At 41.5% G+C, this 21975-nt stretch overlaps 1 protein-coding gene across 1 annotated transcript; it reads right to left on the minus strand.

The window, feature by feature from the left end:
- Positions 1-201: 201 nt before the first annotated feature.
- On the minus strand, positions 202-21973 carry LOC134568827 (protein SSUH2 homolog). Its single transcript, XM_063427511.1, has 11 exons — positions 21727-21973; positions 20804-20882; positions 15233-15362; positions 12999-13059; positions 12110-12234; positions 11932-11994; positions 9100-9182; positions 3449-3538; positions 2960-3062; positions 2615-2719; positions 202-385 (listed from the first exon to the last, which is right to left on the minus strand). Exons 1-11 carry the CDS (start codon positions 21956-21958, stop codon positions 245-247), a joined length of 1212 nt encoding a protein of 403 aa, XP_063283581.1. The 5' UTR covers positions 21959-21973; the 3' UTR covers positions 202-244.
- Positions 21974-21975: the final 2 nt, after the last annotated feature.

Below are 21975 nucleotides of genomic sequence, written 5' to 3' on the forward strand. Positions count from 1 at the left end.
GAATGTCACACAAGAATCTGTTCTCCAACCAGTTCTTAGTGAAAGCAAGTTAAATGCATTAAAAGCAGTCCTGCATAGAAATCATGTTGTTTTTTTGTTGATTTCAGAGTAAAAAGATTCCTCTGGATTAGATGAAAGTCATGTGTCAGCATGGTAACACTTGGCAGAGTAGGTCACTCTGCTGCACAGACGTCCCCAGGAGAGAAGGTCACATGACTGCAATAGGATCCTTTCTTTGTATAGGTCATGTGATTACACAACAACATTTGACTGGGTAGGTCACTGTATGGATCTGGTTTTCTTTTCCATATACAAAGTAGCAGAATTCATTCCCTTTCCAGGTGTATACCACCTTTGTGAATGGCAGCCAATCGACACTTTGTCTCTGAGGAATGAGATAATAAGATATACTTATCATACACTCATTATCTGTTGCAAATAAAGAGTAAATGCCCTGAGGAGATAGCACAGCTAAGCGGACAAGCGCACATGTATGAGTGTGGATGGATGCTTGTGATTGGTTGTATGTGTGTATGGGAGTGGTTATGGGTTTGGAAGTGGGGTAGGGATCATCTTACCTCAGTGCCTCTTGGGAGACGGGCCAGCAAACAACACTCCCACCCACCCACTTTTGTTTGTTATTGTCTATGTCACAGCTAGCGGATGGCGTGTCCCTGCCAATAGGTGTTGGGGGGCTATTACGTGGAATGTCAGGAGGTGGACAAGGTGGGTCTCAACCTCCACTGCTCTGTAGGGTAAACTTTTCAGTTACTGACTTGGACGTGCCCACCGAGCTAAAAGCCGGCTGGTGGCAAGCATTAAATGGAAAAGGGAATTTTGGTGTGGACGAGGGGAGGGGCGAGAACCCAGTGGGCAAGTTTGGTGCATAGGCACCTGGTTTCGTTTGTTGGCAATGACGTTTATGTAAGCCAAGTATGTGGGGCCTTGATGGTTATTTATATGTTAACGTTATGGTTTATTTATTTGTGTATTTATCTTTGGTAAAATTAAAAGAAAAGTTCATAAAGTTCGGATGAGTCCTACAGTCATATGTTTAATAAATGCTGTGGCCTGTTTCATCCAAATTCAGTGTTTGTCATTATTTTAGGGGCAGAGTTGGGGTAGGCTCGGTTATTCTTAGTTGCTCTACATTCCCCGCTACGTCCGTACATAATAGCAATATGCAACAGGCATGTGGGTGGCAAGCGCAGTAGTTTATTTTGGATTTGTGCTGCCCTAGGCACGATGGAACTCAGGCACCTCCTAGTTTAAATTTGCTCCAACCCTTCCTGTCAAGGGCACACCGCTCTCTGTTAAAGACGAACACAACTTTGACTGACAGACACACTGACACACCCACTCTCAGATACACTGACAGACACACACTGACACACACATACTCACTGGTTTGACACATTATGACAGACACACACACACACACACTGACAGACATATATACACACATTTACCGACACACTCACTGACAGACAGACAGACACTCACTGACAGACACACACACACTCACTGACAGACACACACACACTCACTGACAGACACACACACACTTTCCCCCCAACACTCACAAATGATTATCATTTTTTTTAAATATTAATTTAAATCAGCAAGCCTCCATACTTTTGGGAGAGCAGAGATTATTTTTTACTTGGGACCCATTGGGGCTGGCTGTTGGCCATGCCGCTGGGGGCCGGCAGGCGAGAGGGCAAACAAAGTAAGCGGTGAGGGAACTGTGAAGTTCTTGTTCAGCTCCCTTGTGCGCTACTTAGTGATGCCGGGAGCTAGAGTGACGTCATATTCCGGCTTCCAGTACCATTGCAGGGTGCACGAGAGAGCTCAGCAAGAAGATCCCCGATCAGCGCTCCCTCGCAGCCTGCCTGCAATACAACTGGCCACCCGCCCTGGGGGGGAAGCTCAATGGTGTCCAGCCAGCCAGCTCTTGGGCCCCTATAAAACAAGGCATTTGCCTGGGCATTTGAGAGCAGCGTTTTTGCTTCCCCTTGGGAAGTACCACCAAAGGCAAATGCCTTGTTAGCCTCTCGGTAAATACATCACTGGGCAAGTGTTCATTCACGGAGCAGCTATCTGATGGATAAAATGATTCAGTTTATAGTCTTTTACGTAGATGTACAACAAATTTACTCAGTATCAGCTTTTTCAATTGTATCTATTATTTATACAAGAATATAAACCATCCAAGTTGAATGTCCTTTATAATAAGAGTTATGAAAAAAGCATTGTATTCTATTTTGGAACTTGCACAGTATACCTGCATGGTATGCCTGCCATGGCGTTGTAATTCAATTAAGGTTATATTTTAGAAAGCCAACAGCAGAACTACAACTCTCAGAAATGCCTGTTCTGCAACCTCTAGGAAAATTTTGGCACTCCAGATGTTGTGGATTACATCTCCCATAATGCTCTCACAGCCACAATGCTGGCAAAGCATCAAGGGAGATGTAGTCCACAACATCTGTAGTGCAAAGGTTGCCAACCCCTGCTCTAGGAATAATACAGGTGAGGAGGAATTGGCAGAACCTTTGAAATCTGCGAAGAAAATCACTTGACTATACGTTCAGTATATGCAAGTTTGGCATACCTGTCTCAGAATACGGCAAGAAGAGAACTGTCTGCGATGTTGTGCCAGAGCATTCTGAGAGGCATTAGTAATGGAGGGCACAGGAGTATTCAAGAGGGGTGTCACCTAGGTAGAGAAAAACAAACCTTATACACTAGTCATAATAAAAGGCAATTTCAGAAGCTCCTCCTCCTCTGTAGGCTGAATGAAATTTAGTGTATTCCAACTGGGATGAAGCATAGAGAAAAAAAACGTCTTGGTGGATCATCATCTAAACTATTTTTTTTTATATTTTTTTTTTTAAACAAGCTTGATTTGTAGTTAAAAAAAGTTTAAAAAAAAATAATAATAATGAAATCCTCTTACCACCTGTTCGTCCATATAAATTTTATTTCCAGTTGCTTTCTTGAAAAGCTCATTGGGAAATTCTGTGTTATGCACATCAATAAACTCAGAAATGTAGCTCTTCCTGCAAAAGAAAGCAAAATACAAACTCCTAATACACCCAGCCATACCAACTATGCATACTGCAGTTTTTGTCTTTAGTCTGCTCCTCCCAGGCCAAAGGCGCTCTTCTGGTGGCCTTGCCCAGTTACTGTCCAAATACTTATCTCTTCTACACAACAGGAGAGATGTATGAAAGGGTTCTATTTCTAAAACATAGAGCAAAAATGGAATGGGGAATGGAATGTGCCAGTTGATTTCTATTAAGAGTAGTTATAGGCCACTTTTTTAGAACATTATGATAAATCTCCCACAATACAAACATATTAAAACCACTCGATTGTGCCATCCAGAACAGACATTTGCCGGATTCATCCATGTCTAGAGGTATACTTTTTATAAAATACTTACCATGTAATCATCAGCTGGATGCAATTTATTATTTGCCCTTTGCCACGACAACCCATGCATGGCCTTTGACTATTCAGGCATATTCTGCAGCTGTGTGGAAAAGAACATGAAGTTATGAAGAGAGCTTGTGGAAAAAAGAAGAAAAGAAAGTCTTAAACAACTTAGTCATCTTGGGGAAACCCAGGTAAAACAGCTTCACCTCCTACTTTGAAGTACTTATCTCTTGATGCAACCTGAGGACATTTTACAGACCCTGCAGGCAAGTAGACTAAAAACAGCATCCATGCACTCATAATTATGTGCCCCAAACAAACTAAGCGAAATTGGGATTTAACAGTAAATGTGAATGTGGAGTTTGGGCCAATCATTTCTGTAGCTAGTTATTGCATTACACAAATATACATATTAATGAGCCATGATATTGACGTATTATCCACAAAGAAAGAGGGAAGTTACCTTAAAAAACTAGAAGACACAAATATATTCTATGCAAGCACATTCATGTTTTAAACAATTAAAGTCCTACATTCAGGGACAGATGTCCATAGGTAACCGTGGAAACAAGGCTCCAGGCAGCACTTTGACAGCGACTGCATTTTTGTTCTAACGTTTTAAATGTTTTAAAGTTCACAGTAATGTCAATTAAATCCTACCATTATTATAAATTAAATCCCACAAAATGCATTGATGTATGTATTGAGCAGCATAAGTGTATGGATTTATATATTGGGCAGCATGAGTGTATGAATTTATATATTGGGCAGCATGAGTGTATGAATTTATATATTGGGCAGCATGAGTGTATGAATTTATATATTGGGCAGCATGAGTGTATGAATTTATATTTTGGGCAGTATGTGTCTATAGATGTATGCATTAGGCCGTACATGTGTATGGATGTATGTATTAAGCAGTGTGTGTGTGGATTTATTTATTAGGCTGTGCGTGTATGGTAGATTGTATGTAATAGGCAGAATGTATGGATGGATCGATGTATCAGGCAGCACGAATGTATGGATATGCATCCTTGCACCGGCAGGGTGGCTGATCTGGGGTTGATTCGGGGATATGCACCTTTATCATTGATTTTTCCAAGTTCTGAGATTACTAGCTGTCTGTGCCGGAACTTCATTGGTTTGCTTTGCTTATATACTTTGCAGCTTGACTGTGAACAGCCTTAGATTGCTCCCAAGTCAGAGCAGGAGCAGAAGAACCCATCTCAGTGTTTAGCTATCTGCATGTTGGCCACCCACAGTACAGCACAGGCTGCAAGGCATACAGCTCCTTGATGCAGGAGTCGGCAGCCAGGAGCAGGGCAAGAGTCAAGATCGAGCCTTCAGCAGTGGAAACGTGACTCCAGACTCCACTCTAGCCATAAGTCACATCACCGCGGATACAGTAGGTACAAGTGTCATGATTGGCTGCACCTATACATATGTGCTGCACATAGTAAGCCAATTCCCAACACACAGACACGCTGCATCCAACATCCACAGCACACACAGATACACTGCATCTCCAGCACACACCATCCATAGCACACACAGACACACTGCATATCCAGCACATACACACTTCATTCCCAACAAACACACACACTGCATTCAAGTACACACAAACTACATTCCCAGCACATACACTGCATCCCCAAGACACACTGGCTCACCAGCATACACACAAAATACATTTCCCACATACACACTGCATCCTCTGTACCATTCTACCTCATTGACGGGGGGAGCAGCTTTTAATCCTTGGCAGGGCCGCCATGAAGGGGTGACAACCATGATGGTTGTCACAGGCCCGGCAGTCCTGGGGGGCCCGAACTGCACAGGTAATCCTCTGCATGCCCGGGCTATATCTATCTATCTATCTATATTGCCGCTATGTATATATGCCTCTGCGGGCCCTGCTGGCTTCCAAGCAGGGCCCAGGATATACTTACCCTCCCCTCCAGCACTCTCGCGAGCCACAGCAGTAAAGCGTTGCCGTGGGTTGTCATGACAACGCGCCGCCGCACACAATGCATGCTGGGCTCGCGTCAGAAATAGAGCACTGGCTGGCAGGAGGGAGTCTGCTGGGCTCCTCCTTGCTGGCCCAACAAGCGGTGCTACCGGACCACCAGGGAATCCAGTGTCCCCCCTCCCTGGCTACAGGGCCGGACTGGCCCACCGGGACACCGGGAAATTTCCCGGTGGGCCGGCACACTAGGGGGCCGGTGCGCGGCCGCCTAGTGTGCACCAGCCCGGGCCGCAATTACAGGGTGACCGGCAGGAGGGGATGCGCTCCCCTCCTGCCGGTCACAGAATGTGGCGTGGCCGGGCAGGCAGACCGGGTAGGGGCAGTGGCACTGGGCCAGCCTCTTCTCCTGGGGGGCCCCCGAGGCTGGCCCTGCTTACACCCGGCGGGCAGGCAGACTGGCCGGCGCGCGAGGGAGCACTCTCCCCTGAGTGCTTCCTCTTCAGCTCCCTCGCGCACCGCACTGATACCGGAGCCGGAAGATGACGTCATCTTCCGGCGCCGGTATCAGTACGCGGCGCGCGAGGGAGCTGAAGAGGAAGCACTCAGGGGAGAGTGCTCCCTCGCGCACCGGCCAGCCTGCCTGCCCGCCGGGTGACCGCCCCCCCCCCAGGAGCCCAGCAGCACCACTGGACCCCAGGGAATCCCCTCAGCACTCCAAAAGGTAAGGAGGCTGGGGGGATAAAAAAAAAATGTGTTTGTGTGTGTGTTAGTGGTACTGTGAGTGTTAGTGTGTTTGTGTTAGTGTTACTGTGAGTGTTAGTGTGTGTGTGTTACTGTGAGTGTTAGTGTGTGTGTGTTACTGTGAGTGTTAGTGTGTGTGTGTTACTGTGAGTGTTAGTGTGTGTGTGTGTGTTAGTGTTACTGTGAGTGTTAGTGTGTGTGTGTGTGTTAGTGTTACTGTGAGTGTTAGTGTGTGTGTGTGTTAGTGTTACTGTGAGTGTTAGTGTGTGTGTGTGTTAGTGTTACTGTGAGTGTTAGTGTGTGTGTGTGTTAGTGTTACTGTGAGTGTTAGTGTGTGTGTGTGTGTTAGTGTTACTGTGAGTGTTAGTGTTACTGTGTGTGTTAGTGTTACTGTGAGTGTTAGTGTTACTGTGAGTGTTAGTGTTACTGTGAGTGTGTGTCTGCTAGTGAGTGTCAGTGAGTGTGTTACTGTGTGTGTCTGTTACTGAGTGTGTTTGTGTTAGTGAGTCTGTTTGATGTCTGTTAGTGAGTGTATGTTTTGTAAGTGAGTGTGTATGTATGTCTGTCGCCGAGTGTGTCTCTGTCAGTAAATGTGTGTGTCTGTTAGCTAGTGTGTATGCGTCTGTTCGTGAGAGTGTGCGTGGGTCTTCAGCACTTACCTTTCTCCAGCGCCGGACTCCCTTGGCGCTGGGGATCCCTCCGCCGCTCAGCTCCGAATGCGCATGCACGGCAAGAGCCGTGCGCGCATTCAAACCGCCCATAGGAAAGCATTACTCAATGCTTTCCTATGGACGTTCAGTGTCTTAGAATCGCTGAAGCTCCTCTAGCGGCTGTCAGTGAGACAGCCGCTAGAGGCTGGATTAACCCTCAGTGAAACATAGCAGTTTCTCTGAAACTGCTATGCTTTTAGCTGCAGGGTTAAAACTAGAGGGACCTGACACCCATACCACTTCATTGAGCTGATGTGATCTGGGTGTCTGTAGTGGTCCTTTAACCCCTTAAGGACATGTCATGATTCCCTTTTATTACAGAAGTTTGGTCCTTAAGGGGTTAGGTGTGTTTGCATCTGCATGCACTGGTGTACATACCGCGGTCGCAGGGGTCGCAACCCTGCAACCCCTGCGACCAGGTGCCCGCCGCCATGTGTTGCGGCCCCGGCCTGCGCAGAGTAAGCGTGCGGGGGGGGGGGCAGGGATCAATTTTCACACCGGGGCCCCATAGGTCATGTGTACGCCATTGGGTAGGGGAGCTTCTGTTCCCCTACCCGGTCTGACAGGAACCTGCAAGCGAGTACGCTCCTCCCACGAGCAGGCAGGGTTGAGCGTTGCCATGGCAACGCTCCGACCTGCCTGCTGTTCTCGCGGGAGAAGAGCAAAGTCAGCCTGCAGCCAGAGGAGCTGCAGGCTGAACAGCACGCGCCACCACTGGACCACCAGGGATTGAAAAGTTCCCCCTCTCCCCTGGGCCCTGACCAAAGGTAAAGGGGGAGGGGATTAAAAAAAGTTTTTTTAAAAAAAATATATATCAATGCCATAACCCCCCCCCCATACACACACTACACTCCTCCCCCCCACCAACAGCACCCCTCCACACACACAGAACCCCCCACACACAGAACACCTTCACGCACGCAGAACCCCTCCACACATAAAAAGCACCCCTTCAAGCACACAGCACCCCTTCACGCACACAGCACCCCTTCACGCACACAGCACCCCTCCATGCACACAGCACCCCTCCATGCACAAACGATTTCTTTCATGTTTGAGTGATAGTTTTCAGTTTTTTTCCCACTTCCATATCTGCGCACTATGCTGGCGCGATGCATTACGGGGCTGGTATGGAATTTTTTTCCAGGGCTGCTTTTCATTCCCAGTCCGGCCCTGCCTGGCTACAGGTAAGAGGCAGGGAGGGGGGGAATGCATTATTTTTTTTATTTTTTTTTTATTATAAAAATTCAACATAAAAAAAAATACCTCCCAGCAACATTTGTTACACATCCACCACACACATACATCAAACAGACAAAATGCATCCACTACACAACCATACACATCATCCACCACATAAACACACAAACTGCATCCACTACACAACCATACACATCATCCACCACATAAACACACAAACTGCATCCACTACACACATCATCCACTACACACACACACACACACAGCATCCGCTACACAAACACACACTCTGCATTCACTATACACACACTACATCCACTACACATACACTCTGCAGTCACTACATACACACTACTTTCACTACACAAACACACACTCTGCATTTACTATACACACAAACACTATATCCACTACACAGGCACACTGTATTCACTATACACACACACACTACATCCACTACACAAACACACACTCTGCATTAACTATACACACACAAACAAATTCAGTACACACACACTTCATCCTTGTGGGTGGACTTAAGATGGGCCCTGTGGGTGGATTTGGGGGCGGGTCATGTGGACTGACTTGGACTCAGGTAGCACAATGTTGTTGGCCGGCCGTGCCTACATTTACCTCATACAACATGAGGTAACAAGAACAAAACTACAAGGAGATTACCAGGTGCATCTTCAGATTATATTGAATTTGGGAAAAACATGGTGCCATGAAAACTACAGATGGAAATAAAAGTGTAACTAGTTACAGGACAACCAAACAGGCCACGAGGACCAACAAGGGCACAGAAACTAAGACATGCTCACTCATTTGCAAGTACGCTGTTCACAAAACATCAGGGATGCCAGGAGTAGCATTCTGTGCCCTAAGAGGTGTAATATATAAAATATATGTATATAAATATAGTTTTATGGTTTCCTTTGTACCCTGAAAAGAACATTCAGTAGATGATAGAAATAAATCCATAGCTTTAAAGCTTTTATTCCAAAGTATGTTGTCATGACATTTCAGTATTCTGCATACCATTCTGTTCCGCTTCCATAGCAATTGTTACACATTTCCCTCCGCATGCATCGGCCAGTCCCCTTACAAATCCAGCATTCCACCTGCTCAATACACAGAAGGAAAACAGATACGTGAATTAAACTGATCACAATAAAGAATTACAGTGACTATGTTTTTTATCCCTCCCCCCCACCCACCCAATAAATAAATCTACTTACACAACATTATGAATAGAACATCATTCGTATCATAGCATATAATGTTATAGTTTAAGACAGACAGACAAAACAAATCTAGTACAAACAGATAAATCTGAGCAGTTCATGCATATACAAAAATACATTTTGTCATGGTGCCAACTTAAAAGCACCATGACACCTTCACTATAAAAAGCATCACAGCTGGATATTTTATATTACTGCCTGCCAGAGGTGTAACTCCTCCATCAGCAGCTTCGTTAGCTACTCCAGAGAGTTCCCGGTTGTCTAATGTCAATTTGGTGCATATTCAGTACACAGACAACTTTCATTCACTGATGGAGAGCACTCAGATAACACTTTAAATGATAGTGGGGGGATCTGACTGCTCACTATAAGAACAAATAGAAAAAATAATTAGCAACTTGGCAACTATTGCAGCCCAGTCAGTCACTAACATCATACATCCCCCCGTGGGTGCTACAATTAATCAACCAGAGAAGACCTAATGTCCCTCCTATAGGCAGTGGCTCTAATACTGATAACAGGGGGACTCCTATTAAAAGCCCCCATATGCCATCCCCAAACCCTCACCCATGGGTGGCATGTAGAAACTCTAAATAAATATAGAAGGGGTGGTGGGCATGCAATTTTCAATCCCTCCCCACCCAAAATGATGTTGGTTATCCCCTCCCCCAGGGTGGTTAGTGATCCACAAGTCCCTTGGAAGGAGGCTAAATTCCCCTTCATTTTAACTATAGATCCCATCCACTGGTCATGGGGAAATATTATGCCCCCTTCGCTTTATGTATTTAGAGCCCCACCATCAGGGCACTGGAGGACATGGTCTCCCCTACTTTCTTTTATTTAATTATTAACCCACCATGTGGGCACAAGGGTGGAGAGTCAACTACCCATTCCTATTCTTTCGATCAATGCCCCCATCCGATGCCCCCAGGTGGGGGACGACACGGGTTTATGTTAATAGTCCAGTTGCTAGTTTTATTATAGCAGGCAGCCACTGACAGCATTGGAGTATAAAGCCTCTCTTGTTCTAATGTGGGGATCATATTGATCCCCATAGGTATGCATGTGTATATATATTTATTTATTTTTCATAGAGATTAATGGTTGTCTGAAATTCAGAAAATAAATTAAAATTTTACAAAATGTCAAATGATCTGAAAAAGAAAACATTTTTAAAAACAAATGAACAAACCAAAAAAATGTTTTCTGTCTATTTATATGAAAATGTATATGCTTATTTTTATGACGTTAGTTACATATTTGCAAGCTGATTGTCATTTAAAAAAGCATGCTCTAAGTGACATAACCATGTCAGTGTAATGTAGCCAAGAGTCTACAGACTTTGACCACCATCCGATGGTCCAGGGGACAGTGCCCAAAAGACTCTTGGCACTTAGTGTTAAGTCTCTTTATAAGCAGAAAATGTAAACATATAAACAGTGATTACAAATTTACAATAAGCAGAGGCCTACGTAGCTTACATGGGCAGATATATATATTTTAGTGCCCCCTCGCTCTAAAAGTAGTAGAATTTTTTGGTGTCTCACTCTGCAACCCAAACCTTCTTTTTGGGAACACTAACACAAACACACAAAACTGAAAATGACGAATTGCAACCGCAATAGCAAATTTCTGATTTACTACATGCTATTATCTATGTGCCGGTAGGTTGGTGCCTGCTCTGGTAGAAGGGAGTGTAACCAACTGTCACCTTGGATGGATAAACCTCCCAGCTTTCCCTTCTCCCCTGTTAACACACTATTACCAACACAACAGTTGACTCATACAATAGTCAAATCTGCTCAGGAAAGTAGGAAATTTTATACCACTTTTTCAACGACCAGTAAGTGATTTTACTACATTACATAAGGACAATCTAACTGTAAACTACAGATACCTCAGATTTAAATTGGTTGATATAGCAAAGTTGTATCTCTGAAGAATCTTCTCTGGTTTCATCAAAACTATACTCAGAAAACTGCGACTCCAAATATCAAAGAAAACAAAAACTTATATGAGGTGGGGGGGGGGGGACACAAGATGTGTGTATATTTGACCCAACGTTGTTAGCGTTAACGGATTTCTGTGTTAGCTTGATAGATATTAATAGCTCACTACAGATTAAAGATTGTAGAGCTATGATCTACACTCTTGCCTGGTGGTTAAATTTCTGTATATGCACTAGGGATGTGCATGGGCAAATAATTTGGTTCAGCATTTCCGAAATTCTGGACTTTTGGAATTCGGCAATTCCCTAACCCTTCCCCATAACCCTATCCCTATTCATAACCCTAACCCATAACCCTACGCCATTACCCTAACCCTACTAGGGGTAGGATTAGGGTTAGGGGTAGTGTTAGGGTTAGGATAAGGGGTAAGAGTAGGGTTAGAGGAAGGTTTGGGTAAAAGGTAGTGTTAGGGCTAAGAATAGGGTTAGATTCATGTCATCATTCCCTTAATTTTACCTTACTCTCCTGTTTTGCCACTTTTCAGAAATCCAAAGCACTTCGGCAATTCGGTTCGGTTTGGCACTTTGGAAATTCTGATATTCAGAAGCATTGAATTGCACATGTCTAATATCCACACTCGTGCTACATACATATCTGCCATATAACAATGTACTTACTCTACCAGTTCCATTACATTTTTGGCATAAAACTACTCCGATTCCCGTACACTTTGGACAAATCTGTAAGAGAGAAAATATCATAGAAACAACATAAACAATGGATGATCCTGGAGCCTCTAAAATTGCAGTTAGTTTTCATATTTTCTCCAGATTTAAACTATCTTAACTCTAATACCTTGAGGGAAGTGGTTTTAGGAACGGTTACTTTGCGCATTCCATCTTTGAATGGAGCTGGGTTCTGCACTTGGATCTCCCATGGCCGTGGAACAGTTCCATTGGGTTGAGAATCTACATTTTGACCTGTGTGTTTATGAAAAAAGCCACAGTGACTCGACACATCAATATGTTAAAATGTCAGAGAAGTCAAAGATAAGGAACTACAATACCTCTCACACTCAAACAAAATAATTTTTAAAAATAAATAAAATTACTGCCGTGTTCCACAAATCTGCCTTTCACATCCACCATCAGACCAAGATAAGATTATCATTCTGTAGACATATAGGTGACTCCATGAAAATGACCAAGTCATTGGAGATGTAGAAGGATTATCACGAAATTTGGGTATTTTGGTTTGGACAGGCTTCAAGAATTTGGTCTTGCCATGTTGAATACCCGAAAAGGTGATTATCCTTGATTGAGAATATGCAATTATACAACGAACAATCCTTAAAAGTATGCATCTCTTCTTGCTACTAGTCTTTTTATTGATACATTATCTAAGGACTTGAAAATCAAAAATCTACAACATAATTGATGGGAGAGAGAAGCATTGCAGATTCAATGATACTACTTGAAGGAAAAGAAGAAATCTTCCCTACCGATGCAGATTAGTGTTTATCCAGTTAATGTTATGATAATTTCAACTGAGAAAAATGTCTTAATAAATAGATATAAACTATGGAATGCCAGCACCAAGGGCAGTAAATTCTGGCAAGTTAATAATGACACTCTAAAATGGTATTCCCCACATAACCACTAGCCACCACTGGTTGAACTAAACCACTATTGAGAGAACAACAATAATAGACAATTTTGTAATCTGTCCTGTCTATATCACTGACCAACATAGTGTTCCACCACCCATTTACAGGCTCGAGACTCGGTGAAGGTTTCCAGACGATACTAAAATGACAAAATAAATAAATTCACATACAGAAAATTCGTTTTATACAAAGTAAAAACTAAGAATAGAACTAGAGCTTTTCTGCACTGCCAGAGATGTACTCTTCGATTGGTAACTAAAGAAACCTTGAAATTCTGTTTTGTTGAATCTTAACTTTACAAATATAAGCAATAAAGCTTTAGTATACTTTGTATAAAACACACACTAGTGCAGTTGCCAGTGGTAAAGGGCAAATTATGAAATACTCCTCTTCTGGTTCTTCTTGCCATCTTCATCCTTCTGCCTGGCATGTCAGGAATTATATTACCACTATACTCTCAAGCATGCATGATAATCCAAAATGAGGATCTCTGGATTATCCCACAGGACCTCTAACTAATATGCTTGTAAAAATGCAGAAACATGCTTTTTAAAAGAAAGAAAGGTTGTTGTGACTTAAAAGACCCACAGGAAGGGATATTTACTAAAGTCAGAATTCAAAATGAATTTCAGATTTAAAGGAACACTATAGGGTCAGGAAAACAAACGTGTTCAAACAGCCATTTAGGTGGCTTGCCCCCCCCCCTTAGCCCCCTTAAAAGGAACTAAAACGCCAGTCGGTGCTAGCCCCACTGCCAATCCACCTCTTTGCTGACATCATCAAAATTAGCCAACTATTTTTAGCCAATTGAATGCTTTCCCATAGAGAATGCATTGGATTGGCTGAAATCGGCAAATAAGCGGGACGGGGGCTGGGCCAAATGCCGACCTTTTCATAGAGATGCATTGAATCAAGGCATCACTATGAGGTAAATTCAACGTCTCCATGCAGAGCGTGAAGACGGTGAATGGCAGTGCTGCACACTCTGCAGCACTGCCCCAGGAAGCACCTCCAGTGGTCATCTGAGGAGTGGCCACTGGAGGTATCCCTAGGGGGCAATGTAAACACGGTCCTGTCTCTAATAAGGCAGTGTTTACATAAAAATGCTTGCAGGGAATGATTTTACTCACCAGAACAACATTATTTTTCCGGTGACTATAGTGTCCATTTAAGAGCCAGAATAGCCAAACTGAAAGGACAGACAACTTCTGCTATTTTGACCTTACATTTAAAATTTTGCATTCTCACTTTAGGTAGATAACTCTGCCAATTGCATACATAAGGCTGCTTACCAAGATATCAGTTCAATATCAACACAATATATAGGAAGGGCTTCCATATAGATTCTATATGTATTACATAGTTACATAGCTGAAAAGAGACTTGCGTCCATCAAGTTCAGCCTTCCTCACATTTGTTTTTTTGCTGTTGATCCAAAAGGCAAAAAAAAAAAAAAAAACCCAGTTTGAAGCACAATTTTGCAACAAGCTAGGACAAAAAAATTCCTTCTTGACCCCAGAATGGCAGTGTATGAAATACAAACATAACCGGCCTCCTTCATGCACCCTCGTTTAGTTTTCTTCCTAGCCAATTTGTCAAATATTTTTAAGGCTGGTTAACATATAAAAAAGTCTAACAAGTTAAGTGTAATCTGTCATTCATAAATCATTGTGACCCTTTACATAAATTCACAAACAGAGATGCTTACAGGTCTGTAATTTTCAGACTGATATTCTGATCCTTTTTAAGTTTATTTACTTTATAGTAAAAGAAAAAGATTTAATAAAAAAATGTCACTGACTGACTACGATAACATTAGAAGTATATGCAGGGCACGTACCAAAACCTCTAGTAACTTTAAACTTGAAAAAAAGAGGTTTCACCTACAGCATAGAAAGTGATTCTTTAACGTAAAAACAAGAAGTGGAATTCTCTTTATAAATAGGCCATTTATCAGAGGCTGTTAAGATTAAAAACAAGTAGCCTTGTTGGAAAATAACTCAATATTGTAAGGTATAAGAGTTAAAATGCATGTTAGCAGCTTGTTGGTCCATTTTTTTTGTTTTGCAAGTGGAAAGCACTTCAAGTTGAGTTTTTCGTATTTGTTTTGATCAACAGCATAAACAGCAAAATATGAAAGAGTGAATGTGATGGGCTAGAGTCTGCTTTTAGAGTTTGCTGCATGGGCCAACTGATTATCTGTCATCACCATTCATATTTCTTTAGTTTATGACAGCTGATGCCCCAGAGGCTGCATACCCCATGTTGCAAGATAGAAACCATGTTTAGAGCATCACTGGCTGAATACATACCCTATGCAAGCCAAAGAACATGAATTCCTTGATGGTCATTCCTCTTGCCGGAGCAGTGCCATAACAGCACTTTCTCTTGGCGTATTTTAGGAATGCTTGTTTTGCATCATTTTCTGTGTTTGGTGGGAATCTGCAGAGAAGAGACATAGCAAGGACATGGATCTTCCAGTGACCTAAATTGCAGAATTTCCTGCACATCAAGCAAATAAATAAACGTTCCATTGGGGGAGGGGAGTTGGAGGAGGTGGGAGCAATTAAAGGAACCCTGTATTTTATATAAGACATGTACTCCTGATGCTATAGTGACCTGCTAACAGTTTAGGTATCGGATTCAAAGTATCTCTATGGGAACTGTAACACCTCGATGCAGTAAATAACAGGACCTAACCCAGGAAGTTCCTCTAATGGCTGTTTGAGAGAAAGGTCACTGTTTACAATGGTAAGCCAACAGGGACTGGCTATAGACACCAGAACCACTAGATTAAACTCCAATGGTTCTGGTGACTATAGTGTCCCTTTCATAATTAATTAAAAAAATATATGAATAACGCCTTGCAGCTTTCTCGAACAATGTGTGTTCACCCAATCCTAGGGGCAAGACCATAGAAAGTGTTACAATTACACAAGATGGATAATTAACTGTTTTTGATGAGAAATACACAAGTCATTTTTAAGAGAAATCGATAAGAAGTATATTTGACATGCTTTTTATATCTGCTCTAAAAGTGTGGCAAAAGGGTGATAACACATCAATCCAATTTTCCCCCAAAACAAGGACAGAAAGTGCCTGTAGCAAGTGTGTTAAAAAATTATAAGCTTAGAGTCATGCAAACAACGATGTTTTGGGAATCAGCTAAACATCTGAGGGAAAAAACAAACAAAACATAGTGTGTTAGAGTTGAATACTTCTTTCAAATGCACTCACAGTGTGTTGGAAAAAGTTGCGCGTTGGGGTGCCTCTCCTGTTATAGAAGGTATCACCTTCTTTAGGTCCCTCCTGGTGCAAATCATGGTACAGATCTTGTCCGAGATTAAATCAAAGAATCTGAATATTCAGCTCCATAAAAATGTTTTTTTTTTATTTCATACAAATGAATTTTAAAAAACAAAATATTCCAAAATTGAAAAAAAATATATATATATGTTTTTAAAAGAAGAATTTCATATTGTTTTAATATATTTTTGTTTGAATAGACATTACCCTATCAACATCAAAGGAGAGACCAGTACCCACTGAACCACCAATGACTGACTCCCTGTAGCCAGGGAGCTAGAATAGCCAAATTTAAAGAATGTTGGGAATGAGGGGGGTAGGCAGCTTGATTCCTAATGGTGTATTTTGTTTGTATTACTGCATAATTATTATTTTTTGTCCCTGAAGAAGTCCACATGAAGTGGAAGAAACGCATTGGACCAAGTTTTATATGTATATATTTGAATTTTGGACTATAGTTTTTAAAATTCATTTCTATGAAATATTTTTATTTTTTTATGGAGCTGAATATTCAGATTCTTTGATTTCATCTTGGACCAGATCTGTACAAGGATTTGCACCAGGAGGGACCTAAAGAAGGTGATAGCCCCCCAGCCTATACCAAGGGAGGCTCCCCAAGGGGGAAGTTATTCCAACACGTATTTCCTCAGATGTTTAGCTCATTCCCAAAATATCGTTGTTTGCATGTTGTATAAGAGGGGTGGTCCATTGGGAATAACACCTGGGAAGCTACATGTTGTGGGAGTCAAGTATTGTTTTCTATATTTTGATATACTTTTTGTACAAGCTTAGAGTCATGTCTACAAATGCTTGCAGTTTAGGGAATAAGATCTTGTGGCAATAATGGCAACTGATAATGTAGATTAAGTCGCTGTTACTGAGGCATAGTATGATGAGAAAAATGACTGGGTCATAGCAATACTAGGGTACTCTTTATATAGAAAAGACAGGGAAGACAAGAAATGGGGAAGGGTGACCCTGTACGTAAAGGATATAATAAAATCTAGCCTAATAAAAGTTAGTGAAGTAAACATAGAGTCTGTTTGGGTTACATTAGAATGTGGTAATCACACCGTAACTCATGTAGGTGTGATTTATAGGCCCCCAGGACAAATAGAGTTAGATAATCTACTAGTTGAGGAAATAGCTAAAATGACAATGAAGGGGGAAGTTATCATCATGGGTGACTTTAATCTTCCTGATGTGAACTGGAAAACCAAAACCAAAACCAAAACAGCTGCTTGTGCCAGGAGCACACATATTCTAAACTCCCTACTGGGATTGTCTCTAAAACAAGTCATTGAGGAGCCAACTTGTAAAGAAGCAATACTAGATTTAGTGTTAACAAATGGAGATTTTTGGGGGGACACGCAGACATGAGAAAGGCTCGGGAATCTTTACCAGGCTGACAGACCCTCGCCCCTCCAAACCGACAGCACCCCCAGGAAAGGGGGAACGAGCTACCCCCCGACAGGTGGCCAAACAGCAGCCCCCCCTCCCACCGCCTATGCCTTCGCATCCCCCACTCACATGCCCTCTCCCCCAACCCCCTCCTGTCCTCATTATAAACTCTCTTTATAGGCTGCTACAATAGACCTGATATCCGCAACACGACCGACGACACATGACTCACTAACCAGCAACTAACTTAAAGGATCACTATAGGGTCAGGAACACAAACATGTATTCCTAACCCTATAGTGTTAACATGACCATCTAGCCCACCTGGGTCCCTTATGCCACCATAAATACAGTAAAAATCTTACGGTATTCAAGCATGAAGCTGTAAATCTGCATGCTGTTAGACTCAGAAAAACAAGCAGTCTGCTGACATGTGGTAACCTGATCCAATCACAGTGCTTCCCGATAGGATTGGCTAAGACTGACAAAGAGGCAGATCAGGGGCAGAGCCAGCATGATTCAAACACAGCCCTGGCCAATCAGCATCTCCTCATAGAGATTAATTAAATCAATGAATCTCTATGAGGAAAGTTCAGTGTCTGCATGCAGAGGGAGGAGATACTGGATCACATGATGCTGTGCACAGTGCTGCCCTGCCCCCCCATATTATGCCTCCATCAACTCCGAAGTCCCTCTGGTTCACTCTGATTGACTGCAACTGGAGGTGTTCCTAGCTTTCAATATAAACACTGTCGTTCCTCAGAAAATACAGTGTTTACATGAGAAAGGCTGCAGGGAGCTATAGTTCTCACCTGAACAACCTCATTAAGCTGAAGTTGTTCAGGTGTTGACAAGTAATGTTGACAAGGGCGCTCGACGCTCGCTAAACTGAAAGCTGCATTGCAAAGCACAATGTTGTTAAAGTTTCCTTTGCAACCTGGAAAATCGTATAGTTGAATACATGGTTAATAAGGTTTGCAACACTCAAATGAATGGGACCTGCGCGTCCCACCCTCAGAAAGTATGATACTATAAGCTTTATATTATTACTTCTTAGGCGCAATAAACAGCGTTAAAATTAAAAAAAACAAAAAAAAAACAAATGGAGATTTGGTATCAGATATTACTGTAGGTGAAAATTTAGGATCCAGAGATCATCAGTCAGTGTTGTTTAATATAAGAACAGTGACTGAGTCACACCACACAAAACAAACATTTTAGACTTAGAAAAACAGACTTTCCTAAAATTAGAATATGTGTAAATGAGTCATTATCAGACTCGATCAGTTTAAATGGAGTCCATGAGAAATGGGATTATTAAAAAGTTGCACTGCTGAAGACAACAGAAAATTGCATTAGGTTTGTCAGTAAAAGCAAAAAAAATCATGAAACCACTGTGGTACTCCGCAGATGTGGCCAAAATAGTAAAAAAAAAAAAAAAAAAAAAAGTTAGCACTTAGTCATTATAAAAAACCCAGAGTGAGGAAGATAGCCAGATCTATAAAATTAGTCAGAAAGAGGCTAAGCAAGTTATAAGAGCTTCCAAATCACACACAGAAGAGAAAATAGCACAGTCAGTAAAACAAAAAATGGACAAAACATTTTTTAGATACATAAATGAGAAAAGGAAAGTAAAACAAGGATTAGTTAGATTAAAAAGAGAAGACGGAAGGTATGTAGAAGAGGATAAAGGTGTAGCTGACTGCCTCAATGAATATTTTTGTTCAGTATTTACAAATTAAAATGAAGGAAAGGGACCTGAGTTAGGAAAAAGGACAAAGGAGTCATTTGTTACATGTGAGTTTATAGAGGAAGAGGTTCTATTTCAACTGTCAAAAGCAAAGACAAATAAGTCAATGGGGCCTGATGGAATACACCCAAAGTTATTAAAAGAGCTTAGTGGCATCCTAGCAAAACCATTAACAGATTTATTTACCCAATCATTGTTAACAGGAGTAGTCCCAGAAGATTGGAAGTTTGCAAATGTTGAGCCCATTCACAAGAAAGGTAGTAGGGAGAAGTCGGGCAACTATAGGCCAGTAAGCCTTACTTCAGTAGTATGGAAAGCAATGAAAACCATGTTAAAGGACAGGACTGCTGAACATCTAAAATCACATGAATTTCAAGATCAGAGACAACACGCCAAACTAATTTTATTGATTTTTCTGATTGGGTAAATAAAATAATAGATCAGGATGGTTCAGTAGACATTGATTACCTAGATTACAGTAAGGCTTATCAATAAACTGCAATCTTTAAGTTTGGATTCCAATATTGTTGAATGGGTAAAGCAGTGACTGAGTGACAGGCAACAGAGGGTTGTAGTCAATAAAGTATATTCAAAGCATGGTCTTGTCACCAGTGGGGTACCTCAGGAATCTGTACATGGGCCCATTCTCTTTAGTATTTTTATTGTTTTAAAGGGAGAGGTATTAGCAGTAGAAAGAGGGAAGTGCTCATGCCATTGTACAGAACACTGGTGAGACCTCACTTGGAGTATTGTACGCAGTACTGGATACCGTATCTCCAGAAGGATATTGATACTTTGGACAGAGTTCAGAGAAGAGCTACTAAACTGGTTCATGGATTACAAGATAAAGCTTACACGGAAAGGTTAAAGGATCTTAACAGGTAACAGGAAAGACAAGACATATGATAGAAACATTTAAATACATAAAGGGAATCAACACCGTAAAGGAGGACACTATATTTAAAAGAAGAAAACTACCACAACAAGAGGACCTAGTCTTAAATTAGAGGGGCAAAGGTTTAAAAATAATATCAGGAAGTAGAGAGGGTAGTGGATGCATGGAATAGCCTTCCAGCTTAAGTGGTAAAGGTTAACACAGTGAAGGAGTTTAAATATGCGTGGGGTAGGCATAAGCCTATCCTAGCAATGAGATAAGGCCAGGGATTAATGAAAGTATTTAGAAAATTTGGCAGACTAGATGGGCCGATTCTTTCTTCTCTGCCGTCACATTCTATGTTTCTATGTTACCTGGAGTTTCTCTCTAGAGCCAGAGCACCCAGTCAAGACTATTCACTTAAAGTGTTTAGTATAGAGGAGATGAACAGTTAATCATGTGCACATTACTTTGACCTACCTAAATTAATAATTACGAGGAACTGTTACAATCAAAAATACAATTACATTAGCAAAATATTTCAGATCTTACATCCATTTGGTGCTGTCAGCAAAGGTCACAGACTCAGGAGCTGGGATCTCTTCAGCTGGAGGAGGTATGACTTTCCAATCTAGAATATCAAAATATATGCTAGAAAATCAGGATGCATATAGAATGATTCTATTAAAATATTCCTATTATTCTTGCTTGAATGTTTGTACAATAGGTTTCTAAAAGCAAAAATGGTTGACGATAAAACCCATTTGGCCCATCTTTACCAAATTTACCCATTATTACCAAAAACGCACAAGTCCTGGTAATGCTCTGCTCCAGCCAGAAGAGGCAATAGTCAGGAGTGCTCTGGTTGCAGTAGACCATCTCATTCAGTGTAGGCAAGTAAAACAGAATACTATAAAAGACAGATACAAATTTCAACCTGTGATAGGATTTTACAACAGAAAAAAAATATTTTCCCACTCAAAAATTCTGTCTATAGCAAATAAAGAAAAACTCTCCAGGTTGAATTGTATAATTATATACACACACACACATAATTATACAATTCAACCTGGAGAGTTTTTTATTTAATTGCTATAGATAGAATTTTTCAGTGGGAAAACATTTTTTCTCAGTTGTAAAATCCCATCACGGGTTGAAATGTGTATCTGTCTTTTATACACATGGACAGAAACATCGGCACATTTTGTCAATGCTACACAATCAAGCAGGATCATAATTCACACAAAAGATATTTGAGTGCACTCTTTGGGAAAAACAACCAAATTTATTTATTTATATATATATATATATATATATATATATATATATATATATACACACACACACACACACACACATACACATACATACATACACACACACAAACACACGCGTTCTGAATAATAGGTTAAATTTAGATATGTTGTGCTTCAACAATGAGAGGCAAAAATAAATGGATACATTTTTTTTTTTACCTTCATCACCACTAGGTATCCCTTCATATCCAGGAACCGTGTCCGTAGATTGAGATATAGGAGCTGCTTGGGAAACTGTCCCAACAGATGGATGAGCAAGATTTCCTGCTGATGTACCATTTGAAGGAAGGGAAGATGGAGCCATTGCGGTATTCAAACCAGGTAAGAGATTGGACCCTTGTGAATTAATCATATTCATTGGAGGAGCAGGAGCCGCGACGGCATTCGTCATGTACTGAACAGGAGCCG

This window comes from Pelobates fuscus, chromosome 7 (genome assembly GCF_036172605.1).
Source record: "Pelobates fuscus isolate aPelFus1 chromosome 7, aPelFus1.pri, whole genome shotgun sequence".
Taxonomy (NCBI): domain Eukaryota; kingdom Metazoa; phylum Chordata; class Amphibia; order Anura; family Pelobatidae; genus Pelobates; species Pelobates fuscus.

Excerpts from the sequence above, each read along its gene's own strand:
- LOC134568827 (XM_063427511.1), bottom strand. The coding sequence starts at position 21,958 with ATGACGAATGCCGTCGCGGCTCCTGCTCCTCCAATGAATATGATTAAT. Across the intron at positions 15,363-20,803 it reads GCTGACAGCACCAAATGGAT|ATTCCCACCAAACACAGAAA; the intron begins GTAAGATCTGAA and ends TCTTCTCTGCAG. Across the intron at positions 386-2,614 it reads CTTGCCGTATTCTGAGACAG|AGACAAAGTGTCGATTGGCT; the intron begins GTATGCCAAACT and ends CTCATTCCTCAG.